Source organism: Oxyura jamaicensis, chromosome 1 (assembly GCF_011077185.1).
Source record: "Oxyura jamaicensis isolate SHBP4307 breed ruddy duck chromosome 1, BPBGC_Ojam_1.0, whole genome shotgun sequence".
Lineage (NCBI taxonomy): Eukaryota > Metazoa > Chordata > Aves > Anseriformes > Anatidae > Oxyura > Oxyura jamaicensis.
The window spans coordinates 69,492,791-69,511,890 of NC_048893.1; the positions used below are offsets into that span (position 1 = coordinate 69,492,791).

At 40.9% G+C, this 19,100-nt stretch overlaps 1 protein-coding gene across 2 annotated transcripts; it reads right to left on the minus strand.

Annotated features, from left to right (window-relative positions):
* Window positions 1-18,376, minus strand: CREBL2 (cAMP responsive element binding protein like 2). 2 transcript variants are annotated; one of them, XM_035308688.1, is made up of 4 exons: window positions 18,231-18,376; window positions 10,564-10,761; window positions 9,284-9,431; window positions 1-20 (listed from the first exon to the last, which is right to left on the minus strand). In XM_035308688.1, coding segments are annotated over exons 1-4 (363 nt in total). In that variant the 5' UTR covers window positions 18,246-18,376; the 3' UTR covers window positions 1-18. The 2 variants fall into 2 exon arrangements, with proteins under 2 accessions (XP_035164579.1, XP_035164572.1); XM_035308681.1 differs by lacking the exon at window positions 1-20 and adding an exon at window positions 4,397-8,586.
* Window positions 18,377-19,100: the final 724 nt, after the last annotated feature.

Here is a 19,100-nt window from a genome sequence, read left to right on the forward strand (position 1 = left end):
TTCTGAACATCAGATCCTTCCTGCTTAAAAGAACAAAAAGTAGATTTAAAGTATATTAAATCCAGACCTATACACTTAAAGGAAGGGTTATTAGCCCCTTAAGTGATTCTGTAAGTTAGTGTGTCTTTATTAGTTGGCTCTTTTCAATCTTGCAAATGTTGTGGAACAGGCCATTTTAAATTATATGAGCTTTATTTGAACTGGCTTCTAGTAAAACATAACACACCTACTGAAAGATTGTTATATAAATGTACCTTCTGGTGAGCAGCCTGAACTGAAACACGGTTTTATTCTACACCACTCCTAACACACGTAAAGTCTTCTTTCAGTTTTCTCATGAAACCAGTCTCTAGATAAAATTCAAAAATGGCCCAGACAGCACTAATTCCCTTGGGATCAGCATCTCGACCATTTTAGACCAGCTCTTCATTTGGCCCTAAATTTGCAGGAGGAAATAAATAAATAAATAAAAGATTACATCACCAAATAATTTAATTTCTCCTCTGGCCAGACACTATTTTTTCTCTGCACATACAACTGTAAGAGAGTGAGATGCTTTCTCCATGGTTTGGGAAGCAGGTACGTGATCAGGGACTTTTTTTTAAAAAAAAAAAAAAAGAAAAAAAAAACACATGTAGAATTAGACAGTATTAGGCAGCAGAGGCCACAGATGGATGGGTGTATATACCCATCTTATTTCCACAGGCACTACAGCACTTCTCACAGGTTTCAGTTCAGTCTTGTAGATTCACCATCTCCACTGTAACACATACTCTGCAAAGTCCCTCTCCATGTTGATGCAAATGCCGGAATCATAGCAATTCAGTGATACCCAGATTTAGCAAGACTTCAGATTATGAACAAGTTACCTGTAAATGCAGCAGTAATAGCAGTGAGTTTCTTATTAACTCAAAGCACTGCCAGGAGCAGAACTGCTGTGAGGATTTCTATGGACTATGAAACAGCTCTTGCCATACTATTGAATTGGTTCTTCTTTTAAGCCAGGGCATCTTTCTTTTAATGAAGTCTTAGGGCTTTAATTTTTTTTTTTTCCTTAAGGATGTTGTAGGAGTGGCCTTTGGCCCTCTTACCAGGAGTTGCACTGCCTGCACCAGTCTATAACAGAAAACATTGACTTTCTAAAGTTAAAGCATGCATAATCTTAGTGCACCGACAGAGGCAGCCACCACCTCAATACAGGCCAGAAAACAGACATATCAAGAGGTATTTCAAGACACCTCAAGGAAGGTTGATGTGACAAAGGGTGGCTGTCCACAAATTGCTTTTGAACCTAAACCAGTGTCTCCATAAATCCCATGAGACTAGACTTTCACCATTCAAATATTCAATTTTAATGAATAATAGATTCAGAGACAACTTTTTCAGTTTAAGTACTTTAGTATCTGAGAAGGGCTTGTTGAGAAAAATCATCTATTTATTTATGCCATAAATATATAAAACTCCTTGAAGGAAACTGTTTCATCCACCAGCATACCATAGCTGTAAATTTTGAAATCCCAATGTACGTGAGCTGTTGTTTTCAAATTTACAGAGCAATCTCCAAACTCTTCAGTTACTCTGAGAAGTCTTCTCTTTCAGATGGACTCCAGTAAAATTTGATCCAAAATGCAGAAATGGGACCAAGAATCTCTGACTTTTGGGCACTTGGAAGCTCATTTGGGGATTTGTTTATCACTAACCTGGTTTGCTGGGGAAACAGCTTATGCAATCGTGTTTGCAATCAGACTGCACCAGCAGCTTTTAAGTCCATTTACCAATTCTAGCCTCTATTTGATAAAGCTAATTCAGTTTTGGTAACTAACACTTGGCAGCTGGGTAAAGAAGTGCTGTTACACCTGCAGGGAAAAGAAAAGAGAACTCAATCACCCTGTTTGTATTCTGCAAGCAACGCACCAGCCAGCCCTTGCGTGCCCTTGCTGACCAGTCAGTTTGTCCCCTACCCACCAGCAGGGCTCAGGGAGTCCAGGGTGGGCAGCTGCAGTTACAGGGTGAAGGAAGAATAAGACAAAGACTCAGAATAACTTGCTTTAGAGTGACGGTCAAATTCCCTTCCCGTGAGACTTTACCAGGCAAACGTTTTTGTAACCTCAGTGTCTGAAATCAGTACAAATGTGACAGAATATACTGGTATTATTAAAGATAAAAGACAAAGATAAAAGACTAAGATAAAAGACAAAACAAACAAGTGTGTTACATATTCATGCTTCATCCAAACACTGGGGGAAAATAAAGAGATCCTAATGTTCTATGAGCTTTGTATCATTTAAGGATATGGTCACAAGCAAACAAGTTGGAAGCAAGTTGGAAGAATTTAAGAAGTTTCTGCCTTTCAGAAGGGAAACAAAAACTAACTCTAAATCCATCCAGTTCAATCCAAACCAAAGGAAAATGAGTTTGTAAAAACAGTCCTTTGGTGGCTCTGCAAATATTATAGAAACAGAGGTAACAATATTTTAACCTATGAAGAATGTTAAAAGAATTATCTAGAAGAAAACTCCGAATGAAAAAGACAAGCTGGTGTCCAGGCTGACATAGTTTGAAACCCTAGATTAAATGTTTAATGAAAAGCAGCTCAAGTTCTGTTGGATGGCAGAAGACGAGCTTGCAGGAGTCCAGCCTTGAAATGTCAGCTAACCTCTGGATAAATAATTGCTACCAGGCAGAAGTCCTGCACTTGATTTTTTTCCTGTAGCTTGACCTCTGCAGAAGAAACATTGCTGAGTTTTCTCTCCTCCTTTCCATAATAAAGTTGTGACCACAGAACTTCCCAATCCATCTTGGAAGGCCACCTGTCAGATCCCCTGACAGAAAAGAAATGAGTGCACGCATGAAAGATGCTTAGAAGCATCCTTGACAACCCTTGCACTTCTCTCCCTACTTCCCAATTAACTTGAAATCGTTGCTTTATAAAATTCTCACTGACATCTAAAATGACTTACACACTAATAAAGAACACTCAAGAGGAATGAGGGTTCCCAGGAACTGAAAGAAAATCATTTTAATCCACATTAACAGGTGATATTTCAGGTTACAGCTGGTGATAGTATCTCTGATAGACCAAGGCAAAGCTGTGTTAATAACAGGCATGTTTGTTTAGTTTATATGATTTATGGCATGCAAAGAGCACGATTCAGAAAAAAATGCAGGGTGAATGCAAGCAATCATGAGAGGCCATTCATCATTCTGCCTATGTTTTTCCTTATTAATACATCCACAGAACTGCAACTGTGCTCATTCCCCAAGACAGAAGTCTGTGATACAGGGATTAAAACAGACAACCTTTATCATCTTTCTCCAGCTGTCAGTCAGCCTTGTCTGCCAACATGCATAGACACAATGTCGTCAATTGCTGCTTGCTGCCACTCTGCTAACAGTGCTGCATTCCTCCTGATCATACTGCTAAAGACAAGAGCATTTGAACAAGCCAAAAACACTCTGGAGTGAGCAGCTATCAGCACTGCTTCAACTAGGCTATGCAGGGAAACATGAATTGGGTCCCAAGCTACAAAGCCTGATGATATTTTTAAGAGCTTGCAATGCAGAAAGGGTATTTACTCTGATATGAGGGAGAGCTTAAAGTGACAGGTGTGGTACAGCATGTTTGCAGAGGCAGAGAGAAACAGCAGAATAACTCATGTTTTTATGTAGTCCTCTGGAAAAGGAAGCCTTGATGGCTTTTGAAAATAGCTGCCAGACCACTTGGGGAAGAAAGAAGATTCACAGAAGCCTCTTTCTGTAGGGAAGGAAGGAATGCATATGGAAAAGTGGGAGATTTCAAAGTACTGCTTTAGGGTAGAGGAAAGAAAAAGCCCAGAAATTCAAAACAGAAAACACTGACCTAGCAACACGGCAGGATCTATGTTTGATAGGGAGTAGGAAAGAATTGTTCTTACATCAGCAGGCATTTGGAGCATGCCACATAAGGAGATGTGGAAGTCACACTGCTGGTATGCTCTGCCACAGGAATATGCAGCATTGCTGTCATCAGCACTCTATAACTCGATCAAAATATATTTTCAATGTTGTCATGAGAAAGACAGTATGGGTAAGTTAACTTTTATACAAATCAGTTTTGATTCACAAACATCCTGTCTCATGAAAATACGTATTTTACAATCCAGTCTTTTCTTCATAAAATAAAATCTTATTTAATCAACAGAATACCAATCAGCTGCAGCATAGTTAAGAATGTCAGCATTACCCACAATATATAGACAGCATAGCAAGAATTGCTCAAAGTAGCAGTTAAGAGAGTTGATTTAAGCCAGTTTTTGGTTATAGACTGACACAAAGAAAAGCAGGACTAATCTTGCACTAATTATGGAAGCAAAACTTCCACCCGCAAGTGCTTTTTCTGTAAGATAAAAACCTGAAGGCCAGTTGTTGGGTTTGTTTTAATGAAGCATTGCTGAACATCATTAGCTGATGAATGACAGCATTTTCTAGTTACAACTTAAAGTGAGTAAGGAAAAACACAAACAATGATATAAATAATATAGCAATTAAGCTAAGGAACAGCCTTGATATAACTATTCCATTAAGCAATTTCTAACTGACAGTACAGATTCCTATATATCTACATATACAAATCTATACATTCCATAAATACAGCATCAATCGTAGTCTAGTGGCACACTATTCAGTATGAGATACTGCAAATTTTACAGCAAACTGGAAGCTTCTGTTTTCTAATACAAATGCACAAATTTGTACAAGAAATTCAGCTATGCATGTAACTTACAGTGAAATTAATCACAGAATGTTTTGGGTTGGAAGGGGCCTTAAAGAACATCTAGTTCCAACCCCCCTGCCATGGGCAGGGACACCTCCCACTAGAATAGGTTGCCCAAAGCCCCAACCAAGCTGGCCTTGAACACCTCCAGGGACAGGGCATCCACAACTTCTCTGAGCAGCCTGTGCCAATGCCTCGTCAACTGAGGCGCTGTAAATGCTCAATGGCACTAACATCAGGAAAGTCACAAGCTGGTGTTTTATCTTCCTTACCTACAACAGGGGTTTCTACGTGAACTGATCCTCTATCACTCATGCTGTAACACTGAAGCATAATGAGAAAAAAGGATCTTATTTCAGCTTTTCTTGATCTCTCTGCACTTTTAGACTAGCCCAAAACATTTGATCCTTATATATTAGCAGCAATCTTACAGCTAATAAAGGAGATCATCATTTCTTGGAAAGCAACAAATTGAACTACAATGCCAAGTTTTCTCTGTCTCTTCACTGGATGCCACGAAGAACTAGATTAGTTATTGATGTACATTAATCTTCACCCTAAAATGCAAAATTAAAAAAAAAGTCAATCACAGGAACCCTCCCAAAGCTAGTCGTGGTTCCAGCTGTCAAAAAAAAGTTAAAAGCTTTTCAAAATATATTAAACAAAAAAAATCATCCCAAAACAACAACAAAAAACAGAAGCATATCCCACCTCTGGCCCTTATTGGAATACAGATTCTTTCGAAAACACTCCTTATCAGATTATGAAAGCAGATTGTGATTGATGGTTTCTAAAAAAAATGTAATATAATTAGGCAAAATGTTCTCAGTTACGTGACATGCTACATTAAATGTATCCACTTCACTTTTCAAGATTCTTTGTTACAAGTGTATTTTTGGGATTTTTTTTTAAAAAAAGACAAAATTTACTACATCTTTTTCTTACCAAGTTTCCACTACCTGGTACCAGTTCTTAGGCTAAGATCTCCAAAAGCATTAGTGCAAGTGTAGAGTGCTTACACCATCAACATCTAGCTCAGTCTTACTACATCTTACTGTAACAGAGTCATTGTTATAACCACTAAATACTACACACACTATTTTTGGACAACTGTGGACAGAGTCTCCAAGAGATACCCACCTTCAGCTGGACAAATGGTTCTAGCTGACCATTAGATTTCCATGACAAGAGGGAAAGTGAGGCATTTCCAGGTTTGTTTCCTTTTTTCATTGTTTGAGAGAAAATCAGCTGCACAGACTCACTGCAGGAGAAATGGATGGAAGGCTGTACTCATCTTACACATAGAGGGTAAGACCAAGTCATCCTCTGTTATTTAAGTACAATATGAGACTCCTAGTCAGAGGACCTGGCTGTATCACTTCTAGGAGACACTACAGAGTGGATGAAGACTGCAAGCATACAGTAGCAACTGAGAACCACAATTATTTGTTAGCTTTAAAGGAGAACTACTGAAGTTCAAACTGCAAAACAAAGGACTGCTGCAGATCCACCAAGGCCAGAACATTCATAATGTTGCACAATCTGCCACGTGGCAGAAGGCATTAAACTTTATGTACTGATTCTTGCTGGGAATCCTACAGATCGTTAAGAATTACGGCATCCAGGGCAGATTGGAAGACTACAGTTAGAGCCACTAACTTTGTGTCATGCATATTTCGGCTTGCGGGACAAACAAGTAAGCAGTTTAAGATGACGCAGGCTGTAGTATGCCTCCTGTCCCATCTGCACGATGCACAAAAAACCTGCTTGAACACAGATGCCACTAAGTGTGCCATAGAGCTTGCCCAACACAACCCTGCAATGCCAACTAGTGGCTAAGCCCAGAAGCAGAAGCCACTAGGATGTGAAACAGATGAAAACTGTTACTCATCACATCTGAAAATTCCAGCTCCCCATTTCCTCCATAAAAGAAAACTACCCAAGAAATTTCTTTTATAGTATCAGAGAAGGTGAAACAAAAAGACTGGAAGGAAGAGAGAAAGCATGATATTTATTATGACATCAGTGCTGCATTTATCACAGACTGAAACTGTTCCTGTCATGAGTATCATAACTCCTCTGAAAGTTTTCTACATCCCTCATTCGGGCAGATACTTAGAAGTATGTTTATGTATAACACATACCTTATATACAAAATCAGAGGTACTGTGTAAGTCTAATTCTAATCCAAAACAACCACACTAAACCTCTGGCACGTTCATGTTACAAACTCCAACTGCAAGGTTCACAGAATATAGCTCTGGACATCTGGCCTACTACGCTTTCCTCCAGAGAACAGAAAAAGGGGACAGGCAAGCATTCAACTTACGGGTTGGCCTTGTTGCTGTCTTCTAGAACTAACTGCAGTTCAGAGCTTAAAAAAGGGGGGTTGAAAAAAATAACCATACCTCATCCTCCCCATCTCTGCTTCCGTGTTACTTAACCTTTCAAAACAGTTTTCTCTGTCTATGCAACACTTCTGGCAATTGCTAACTAAGCACATGTGTGGAAGATCTAAAGTATACTGAAAACCATGCTTTAAGGATTAATATGAGATCTCAGAATGGAATTCAGAAAACAACTGTGTGCTGTAAACTGAAATATGGCACTTTATTATTTTCAGTCATTTTGACTAATCCTAAATTAAGATAATTCTAAACAGACAACTACTTTAACAAAAAGAATGCAACATTCAGTCTAGCAAGTCATTCATTATAATATTTATTCTATGAAACAAAGAAAACATAAGATTAAAAAACATTCCATGCATCTCATAAAATTCAGAGAAAGACAGTCACAAACAGAATAAGCAAAGCAAAAGCCCCACTGAAAAAACTGAGAGCTCCACTCTCCACATTTCATCATACACACACAAAAAGCATGTACAGAAGAAAGTGCACTATAAATAAAGTGGCAGGTTATCTGTCAGTGCCCTGAACCAGCCCACAAGACTTTTGCCATCGTCTCTCTCGTGGTGAGACCAGCAGAAGCAACTTGTTTTCCTTGCTAACAGTTCTTGGCATTATCTTCAGCTGGGAAATTAGGCTAGCACAGCCGAGTTCATATCACATTGCAGCCCAGGAAGATACATGGGCCCAAACTATAGGTAGATACAGAAAAATAGCAGCGCTTGACAGGTGGGAATAGGTGACGGTTATTCCACTGCTAGAAGCAGGGTGTAGGGAGATGTTCTGACCATCTTACTGAGGGTAAGAAGTATGGACATATACATAGTACCTCTTCAAGAGCACCAATAACATAAAATACATGCTGCATTATAAATGGATGCTGAAAGCAACACCTTTACCTAGGTTGCAAGTAACATTATTATTTATCTTCTTACTGGAAGCTTTTGATGAGGCCCCTTTTCCTTGACCTATAATATTCCATTTAGCTTTAGCAAAGCTGTTATGGGATCCTCCTCTTGCTTTTATGTTACAGAATCTCTCACTCTCCCACAATGGTTACCAACCACATAACTACTGACCACAAGGCCAGTCTAATTCTGGGCTCATACCTCTAATACAAAGGCAGCCCTCATCTCTTACTGGGAATGTCCAAAAGCTGCATAGCTGTATTTGGGGAGGGAGGTGTAGAGAAAGGAAGAACAAGGCTTCGCTTACAGAAACACCTATTACCCCAGAAGCCCCACTCCATGCAAGTTTATGAACATCACAAGCAAAGAGTTTCATGTGGGGAGGAGCAAAGAGAAGACAGCAGATTGGCATCCTTCCCCCTGGACCCAGGGATGCATCCACTTCTCTGATAACAGCATTCTTCTGCTAGCTACCAAGTTATCTCTGCTGCAGTGTGGAAGGTTCTGCATTCAGCTCCTGTGAATGATGCACCATGGAGGAAGACTTATAGTGACAAACATGATTTTCACATCATTTCTTAAAAACAGAGCTAAGAATACGTAATTTAAAAAATACAGTAAATTGTAATTTAATCTGTAGAAATATTAAAAGAAGACAGGAGATGGAGAATTGCCTATATTGCCTTAACTGTTCCTTTGCATGCATGTAACAAAATGAAAAGATCGCAAAATATAAAATCATCTTTCCATGCCTGGAAGAGCCTTATTTCATTCCCTTGACAAACACGAATGAGGGAGAAAGACGACTCCATTAGAAATGACAGGTCCAGTATTTCTCACTTTTGAGTGTTTGCAAATAAAATAATATTTTCTTGATGGAATTTTAAAAATTAGATTGTTTTATGTGCTCCCTTTCCCTCACATTAAGAAAAGAGAAAATGTTGTAAAAGATTAGTCTTAAGTCTTAGCAGGCCTTACTGAAACTAAAATTGAGCCTTCTTCTGAAATAACTGCCCAGCTTCCTTACTAGTATAATTTCTGTGTTGTCCATGTAAACATTACACAGAGTCTTTGTACCACCCACTATGCCCTTTGCTTCAATCAACTACTTGTGCCCAAGAGCACATCCTTATGTTTCTTCCCACACCACAGCCATCCTCCTACACCACAAAAGATGTAACAAAATAGGAATTAATTATAGGCTGGATACCTACAGGGATTGCTGCTGTTTGCTTCTGTCTTCCCAGCCTTGGCAAGTTTGGTTGAGTTCTGCTGTGCTTTGCCCTGCTCCTCTCCAGTTAGAAGGGCTTTTATTTCAGAGGGGATTTTCCCTTGGTCCATTGCCATGCACCACTGCTTGTACTGAAATACGCAAACACATTAGGGCATTAGCAAACTGCCAGGATCACATTAGCAGACAAAACAGAGCTGTAATCTTTACCTTCCGGTATATTCATTTAAGGCTTGAATTTACTGGACTGAAGCCTCTTACAAAACTGCAGAGCGTTAATGAGCTAAGCACGTGTCCATGGTTGCATACCTGGCCTCAGTAAATCCTGATTCAGTCAATAAACTGCTACTCAGTGGCAGAGGTAGACACAATACTGTAATTATTAAACAACATGGAACACTTTGTGCATTTTCTTGCTGTTAGCATGCCAGAATACCGTTCCAGTTCATGGCCTATTAAAAACAAATATTTCACATGACTCTGGGGTTGATTGACTATTAAGAGGTCCTTCCTTATGGTGCAAGGCAGAGTTACAGAATGTTTGCCTTATTCCTAGTTCCCTCGTCTTAAATTCTTATTTGTCAAACCCCAAAACACTCTGAAGAGCCAATGGTCAATTGACTAACTTTCCACCTAATACTAACCCTATTCATTTCTGGTGACCAGCCCTGTCTCATCAAACAAGCCTAAAGCTTGTGAATGAAACATCAATGACATCTCCATATCAGTGAGGAACTGAGTCTTTATTTCTAGATGAAACATTCTATTTTGTTAATGCAGCTTATTTGGCCAAGACAGCCATCTTCTACATGTTCTAAACACGGGAGAGCTCCACAACCATTTACACATGTAAACAGAGAGTATGCTGCAAGAACCAGCCTCCCCCACAAAGACAAAAGTCTACTGGAAGCACTAACACACTGTGCGTGTATGTCCCCACTGATATTTTACCCTAACTCTTTCCAAACTCTACCTCTTTCAATCTCTATCAGAGATTTTCCAAAAGAAATGCTTCAAAGAGTCTTATGCAAAGGTGCTTTCTTTGCTCACATCCAATTCAAAACCAGCTGATAACTTGCAGCACGAAGTTCATTATTCAGCATGCAAAGCAGGCAAGCAGCTGAGTCCATCTGTTTCTGATGCTTTCATGCTTTATGGCTGGCCAAATCCCACTCATTTTAGTCACAGTGATTTCAAGAACAAATGTCCCTGAGAGTAGACCCTGAATGATACCAAACATTACATTAAGTGATAGTTTCTTACCATTTCGAGTTCTTCTCTGAGAGCACAGATGGCTCGCTCTCGGCTTGAAACCAGCTCTTCCAGGTACTGGTACCTCAGCTTTTTCCTGGCTCTGCACTCTCTTGCACTCTGACGACTTCTTTCAAGTTTTGCCTTCAAGTCTATTTTTGCTGGTTTACGACCTCGCTTGCCTGGCTTCTTTACTTTGCCTCCAACAACCTGGAAATGAAGAATATGCTAGAGATGATGTTCTGCAAAGGGAACACTGAAATCACGTCATTGTGCCTATAGCTGGCTCAATATGACCAGTCAACTCTCTAGCAAAAATGATTTAGTATTATTAACAACTCATGCCCTAGTAATTGCCAGCTCAATAATACCTTATTGACTTTAACACTTAAAATTGGAAGAAAAAAAGATTTATATCATTACAACCTAAAACCTAGTTTTGCTGCAGTAAAATGACTACAGTTTCAGCCTCCTCTAAAGACAAAACACCTCAGAATTATCCACCACCCATCTGAACTTCCTCCATCTTGATTTATTTCAAAGGAATCTTCTGGAGATTTTTACTGAACAAGGAATTCAGTTACACTAAGCCCTACGTCTGCTGCCTCCAATGGAGCTGAACCTAAGCACTTTGGGCATGTTCACTTTACAAACAGTGCTACACAGCATAGAAAATCACCTCCTTATGCAACCTATCCCAGTATCAAGTTTTTCCAGTGACTAACTTAGATCTCCCCTGAAGAAATATAACCCCTGTAACAGCTTGTCCTATCCCTTGAAGGTTTTGGATCATTCTGCCCTTTTCTTTGTGGTTCCTTTTCACAGTTCTGAAAGCTTCTCTTGTTACAAATATAAAAGAAGGGAATAGTTCCCTTGGTGTTTATTCTGTGCTTCCCCACCCAAGTATTTCAGTCTTAGCATTAGAATGTGGCACATGAAAGTCTTAGACATGCTATGAAACAGTACACTGGCCATCAGGTAGCATTGCCCTGTAAGCATTACATCAGCCACACACCCCACTTCCCCTGTGAAGTGAGAATTTCTCTTTATTTGCGTTCTGACCACACTGTTTGAATGGAGGGGGTGTGGAGAAACACACCTACATATAAGAATTTCACTGCTAGCTTAGTATTTCACCATACTGTGTATAAACTGTACTTTTTCTAAAAGGCACTGTTCAAAATATCAGAGTTCATAATGAAAAAAATGCACTTTCTACTTTGCAATGCTACAAAACAAGTCAGCTTTGACATTCAAAGAAGTCACTTGTTCTACAAACTTGCAGGCTGCAATAAAAACAGTAAGAGTGAATTGATATGCTAGAATGAAAAAAAATGGAGTATACAATTGAGTCTATTCTTTCTTTGGCAAAGTAGTCAACAATCACATGCCAACATAATCTAGCCTTTTGTATATCGCCTCTCCTAATTTACTCAGGAGTAGCTGCCCCCACAACCAAATGGAGGAAGAGAAAGTACTTAATGGACATCTAGTGATAATGAAACAAACTTAGCACATTCAGAAAAGCAAACAAAAAAGTCACTTTTACATTTGAACTACAGAACACAAGTTGAATAATCCATTTGCTCCACCAAAGTATTCTTAAGATCTTCAGATACTGTTTTCCAGGCTTGATTGTAATTAACACATGTGGTAAGCCGTTAAACTTGGTGCTGCAGGACAGTACAACCTGGTCCAAGACAAAAGGACCATCTGCCACATCTGTACCAATCACTTGCTTCTATATAAAACTTTGTGCAACTTGTTGCATGTCAAGGAAAACATCCCCAGATAGAGTTCTGGATGTTACATTGCACACCACATCCAAAGTACCTAAGTTCTCCAAGACTTAACACCTGAGGCTTTTCTGGGTCACCACAAGGTAGTTGGAGCTAAATTTTTGAATTCAAGAGCTAGAAAAGCCCTTGTAGAGACACACACCAGCTCTCTCCTCAGCCACTCTTTGAGCTCTGACTCCCCAAGCAGTGTGTGAGCCCTCGATCACAGTCACGCCTTTCCACCACTACTTCAAGCAGATGAGCAGTTGCTACTGTGCTGTTTCTCACAAGCAGAGAATTAAGATTAGTTGCAAACATCACCCAGCCTCTTCAAGGCCAGAGCCTTGGGCAGGCACCAAGAAAGAGGAGTATGCACAAGTAGCACAGCTCCACATCATTCAAATCCATCCAACACCACAAATTCACAAAATCCATTTAAGGACCTGTTATTGTAAAGTGTTTTGTGTAAGCTTATATGCACCTGGTGTCTTTTTCAAGGTAGGAGTCACGTCAACAAAGCAAATGTATGAAGGGTAAGGGAGAAAGCATTGTCCCTGCTGTAAGAGGATCATGTTTTTGTGGCTATATCTACAGACATGGACACAAAACAGTTAAAGGCACTTTGTAGTCTGCAACTAATTCAACCACTGTTGTGGACTACTTTGCACATCACAACTGCATCCTGGATCTACCATTATCAATTACCTCTATTCCCTCCCATCAACTTGAGAGATTTCTACAGAGAGGTACACCAGTTGCACTTCCTGTCCCCCGGAATCTTTTATCACTGCACCAGCCCTGCACACAAGCTGTGTCTTATGGGAGGAAAAAAGGCCTGCACGTCGTAAGTCATTGCTTGCCAATGCTCTTACCACCAGGTATGGAAATAATGAAGAGCTTCCCTCCTTTTAACTCTCACTTTCAGCAGCAAGGCCCAAATCATCTGCCTTCACACCATCCTGAAAGATTCACACTGTCTCCATGGCTCCTAAACCACAGCTCACCATATAATTAGGCATCACCCTGCACAGACAGTGTAATAAGTGATCTAACCAAATCCTGCATCCTTGGTAATTTTTCCTTTCCAATATTTAGAAGCTCTGGCTATAACCTGAAGCAACCCAACTGGGGAAAAAAGGCCTGGTAAATCCTCTGTCACCATTCCACACTATGGTATCTCCCTGGCTTTGGAGTCGTGGTTGCGCAGCCAGCTGCTATGCTGATGTGAAAGAAAAAAAGGACAGAAGTGCTAGATAATGTTGACCAAGGCAGCAAACCAACAAAAAACAAGCAGGCAAACATACTGTATTCCCTTTGTATTCCTCTGAAGTTTATAAAGGGGTGGGAGCTGCTAGCATTCAGCAGTGGGGATTTGTTTTTTCAGGGAGTCACACACCATCAAGACCCAGAGCAAAACTAATGATAAAATATGTCACAGAATTATTAATAACATGCATCTGTCACAAATCCAAGCCCTTATTTCAGTTCAGTCAGACTTCAGAGAATAGAACATAGCTTTCCTCCCTTTTTGATGCAGCACTTAGATCATAGTATCACTCACCTGGTAACAGTGTTCAAAATTATTTGACCTGGAATTGAAAATGGCTTTGTCTGTATCAGGGCAGCTAACTGAAGCTATCAGAGTTCTGGATTATATTTATTTTTTTGCCTAAAGGGATCCAGCAGATCTCTATGGCACCACCAGAACATGTCACGGAGAAGTCCTCCTTCCAAAGGAGATGCACAGAACGGCTGCTAGCATTCCCCAAGGATCTGAGCTGCTTCTGGCAAAGCTGGCCTGGTACCCCTCCAGGTACTGAACAACCTGGCAGAACAAAACAGTGCTACCCAAAGCATCTCAGCAATGCTGAGAACATTGACCAGTTCAGTATCTTGCAGCAGCTCACAGCTCATTCACAGATAGCTCCCAAGTGCTACAGCAGCCAGGACTTGAGAACCAGCTCAAGAAATCACCTTAAGCAGACTGTTGTTTGTATTCGTTGCTGCAGGTATAGGTCTGCAAAATCTAACTTAGAGTGAAAGTAATGATGATGCACAGGAATTACATAAAGCTATAAAAATGACTGGGATAAAAACCAAGCCTAAGCACTACATTCATTATGGTAGAAGGGAAAAAACATATCTAGTCATGTTTGCAAGTGTTTTCTCAAAACCAATAATCAAATTAAGTTAGCCACAAGTCTCCTAATAAAAATGAAGTTATTCAGTGATTTAAGTTACAGCATATCACTCACAGTTGTAGATATAACTCAGCTAGAAAGCATGCTGGTTATTCCTCCATTGCATGGCATTTTTATATGCTTTATACAGGTTAGTTAGACAACTTTCACTGGCAGACTCAGCATCCTGCATCACACTGAGCAAGCACTCAAAAAATGCATCTGATAATGACCCAAAAACCTAAGATACTAAAGGAGCAAACAACTTACAAATCTTAAGCAGTTATGTCAATAGAAATTAATCCTAAAGGTCTACTCATACAAAGTGATTAATGTACTAAGAAGGTAATCTTTACCACAGGTATGTAAAGACTATTTTTGCTGAAATGTCTACTCAAAAAAAAAAAAAAAAAAGCATAAGCTACAAATAAACATCAAGATTTCATAAAGCGTTAAGCAGGTGTCCACAAGTCAAGATGAGCAAGCAGTAAGGTACAGGGCAAGAGTTGCTATTTAGATTCTACCAATCATTTGCATTAAGCCTTACCTCTCAATAGATCAGAATCCTCTTCTTGCCCACAGAACACAACTATAGCCTCGTGGAAGCATATCCACCAATGTGCCATGCACACTGAGAGGTTATACTAAAAGAACCCAGGCACTTCAAAACTATCTGGCACTTCAAACACGCAACACCAATGGTCAAGTAATGATATACTACATTCTATCCTCCTAGACTAATGCTATCCTCCTAGCCCACTACAAATATGAAATAAAATTGTTCTAGCTGCTCTGTGGGGTTTAGGCTAGTCCATTTTACTTACCCACTGTAAACATAAAAAAGCAGATGCATCAGGTAAGCAATGCTGTCCAGCAACAAGTGACTTGTTAAAACACTTGAGGATTTAAAATTGCCTATCTCAAATTATAACCTATTTAGATTTTATATTTCAAAACAAGCAGCAATGGAAATATTTTATGTTTGAACAAGATCCTGGATGGAAGAATACTATAGCACTTTACAAACCTACATGCTCTAGAAAAGCCCGAAAGGGTAAAAACATAGTAGGCACTCCCCTTAACAGCTTGGATCAGTATGAAAACAGATCCCATGCTTCGCTCTCCACGCTATTTCTCAGTCCCTGTTGCAGCATTCAGAGCATTCCTCGGAGTCGATTCAGGACTGCCTGGAAGATGGACCCTCTCTCTGTGATCTCGGTCACCCACAACAGCGAGTCACAGGTGGAGAAGTGCTGGAGGATCTCTCATGAATGAAGACCTGTCCTGCCCAGTATATTACCCAGATTTCACGCCTAACTTGCTCTTGCACTCCCTCCAAGGGATGTCTGTATTCCTGTCACTCATGATATACAGCAAACTCCCCTTGCCTCAGGATCACACACGGATATTTGATGTATCAGAGCCAGGGTTTGCAGCGCAACTCTTCACGTGTGGCCTTTGCTGTGGGCTTTCCCCTGCCCTATCACCAAGTTTTTCCCTAACATGCAAAGGCTGTGTGAACAACAGGACAAGACACCTATAGACACTTGATCCATAAATACTAATGTCCCATATGAACAGCTAGTCTGAGCGTTTGGTTTTCATCTCAGACCACATTAGCACCTGAAAAGCCTCTGACTTATTTAAGGGCTTTTCTTTCACTTGCCTCATCATAAGCTTGCAGAAGTTTAAAAACACTTGGACCTCCAGTTCTTGTCCACAGCCATGGGACCAGTCTGCAGGAACACCAAGACTGAGCTGAGCACCCATCCTTTCAGCAGCAACAGTCTCTTTCACAAGTATAAAGGAATTTGTTTCTTCATGCTATTTATTTAAAAGCAAAAGAAAGACAACCACCAAGAACAAGCCTGTTCAAACTTGAGAAAATAACATGGAATTAAAAGTTTGCAAGAGAATGATGTCCACTGTATTAAAATTTTGAGGAGTCAAGTGGTCATCTTAAGTGGATAACGAAAGGTTTTCCCAAGCTCTTCCGCCCCCATTCATGTATCTAACAGTAGCTGTAAACTAAGATGACATTTTAAACAGCTGTTTTCCTTTGCATACCAAAAAGTATGGAATTAACTATATTCCACTGCTGAATCAAAGAATGATGCAGTATACATTTTTTTCAAAAATGAATCCTACTTTCAATTAAAAAATACCATTATCAGTGTAATATTTGTTTCCCAAATACACTTTTTCTTAAACCTTCATCTACTCACATGTTGCTCAGTTCAGTACATTTTAAAAAGAAAAATATATTTCATCTCAAGCTTTATTTTCAAAAGCTATCTTCTCATTACAAGAAGAAAATATTTGTAATAAAAGAGGGTAAACCCAAACTGTTTCTGTTTGTTGTTGTTCTTGTTTCAGTTTTAGTGTTATAATGAAAAAGTAGATACTGAGTGATAACTGAGAAGTTGATTAGTCACAGAAGTATTTTGAAAGTTTACCCATAATAAATAAAAAAGATTGCAGTTAGCTAGGTAGAACTGTATTTTAAAAATTACCAAGGTTATTTTTATTACCACAAATGTGAAAAACGCCTCTTACCTTAATACAGACACCCTGCTTCCTGATTTATATAATAAATATAACAAATTGTACAGTCTTGTAAACTAATCAACTAGTATCACCTATCAATGCTGAAATTACAGTAACAGAATTTCTCCTTTTTCTTATGTCTAAATACTTTGGAGGCATGTAAGTGCTATTTTAACTGTGATTAACTGACAAAGAACAGCTACATCACTAAACTCTATTCCTTGGACAACCAATAATAGCTCAAACCACATCAAGAATAAATTAGATCAGTATCAGAGCAAGCCAAGCCTCACAGAAGCTCTACAGAAAAGCAGGGGTGGGGTTATTTCTTATTGTTCATTTGAATAATTTATAAACATCCTTTTAAACCTGAGCGTGAAAGAAGTTTTCTAGATCTAATCCTTAGATCTTCTGTCTCTCCCTTTAGTTTTTACTACTTCCTTCTCATTTTGAGAAAATATGCGAAGAGGAACCATGCCTCTTACACTCTCTCTTCATCCATGTAAGACTAAATTAAAGTGCACTTAGAATTAGTGAAAACGTTACAGCCTAAAATTCCAAATTCTTTGTTACATAGGTGAAAACTCTGAACTTCAGTGGATGTAACTATAGAGTGGTTACCTCACTAATGATGTAATTCAATGACCTCATTTTTATAGGGAAATTCCTTTCACAGTCACACTCGTTCAATTCCATGATAAGTCTCTCAGATCACACAGTCCAGCCCTTCAAACAAAGGGCACGAGCAAAATGTGACTCAATTGAACTTTTAGAAGGCTTCAAGGACATGCTGGCTTGAGCTGGAAGATGGAGCTGGCTATAAAATGAAGTATAAAAAGTGCTTGCCTCATTCTGAGGTAGCAACAAAAATGAGAAACGCCCTCCTCCCAACAGCAATGGGATCTCTTCAACACAGCCACCAAACTCTAAGGGCAACCTGCAGCCCCATGAATTTGTTCTGAAATGAATTGTAGCCCTACAAAATAACAACAGTGAAACTTTTCAAAGCAGCCAGCTCTTACTGACTAGTATCAGCTATTTTCTGTAGAAGATACGGGGATCTGATATACCTCGCTAAGAAAGCGACGAGAGCTAATGGGACGGCCCCTCCCTCGTTCCCGCAGCCTCCCAGCCCCGCTGTCCCCCGCCCCAGCTGGGCAGGGCACGCCCGTACCTTGCTGTCGTCCATGGGTGCCCCCGGCCCCCGCGGTGGGGCCCCGGCACTCAGCACTCCCCAGCGCGGCCCCCAGGCGCCACAGCCCTCCGCGCTGTTTGTTTACAGCCGCCCGCCGCGCGGTGCGCACTGGGAGAAGTAGTCTTCTCCGGCGCCGCCGCGAGCTGCCGCTGCGGAAGTGAGGGGCCAGATGAACTACGACTCCCAGCAGGCCTCGCAACGAGTAGTTCGGCGGCGGAGCGGCCGGCTCCGGGGAAGAACTACATTTCCCATGAGCCCCCCCGTGCCTCCGCCGCCGGTGTCCAATCTCCGCGGCGGGCCCGGGCCTAGGCCTTCCCCTCGCGGGTGCCTGCCTGTCGCGGCCTCGCGTCCCGCCGTCCCCGGCAAGCCGCACAGAGACCCGTTTCTTTCGCCTCCCCTGGCTCATCGATCAGTAAGCCAGCTTAGGCCAGCGGGCTGTGCTGCGACGTGTGGCAAACGACACCCCCAGCAGCCAGGGCCACAGGCAGCTGAGGGGAACGGGTCCCAGCAGGCTGCTAGAACGGTCCTGGCTGCCGGAAGTACCAGTAGCACTGCACACAACACACACAACCCGCTGAAATAAAGGAGAGGCGTTGGGCAGTGCCCTGGGAATACCGGCAGGGTGTTCTCCCTTGGGGGTGATGAGATAGGCGGCTGTGCACGGCCACCTGTTCCACCCCCTCCTGGCTCGGAGGCTGGCTGAGGCGCAGGGTGCCTAAAGAGGAGGACTCCCTATGCAGGGTGCTGGGCACAGCAGCCTCCCATGGCTTTCCCTGTGTTCTGCTCAACCTTCTGGCCCAGTCAGTGCCCCATTTCCCTTGTGCCACTGCCTGGCCTCCCTGGCCTCCA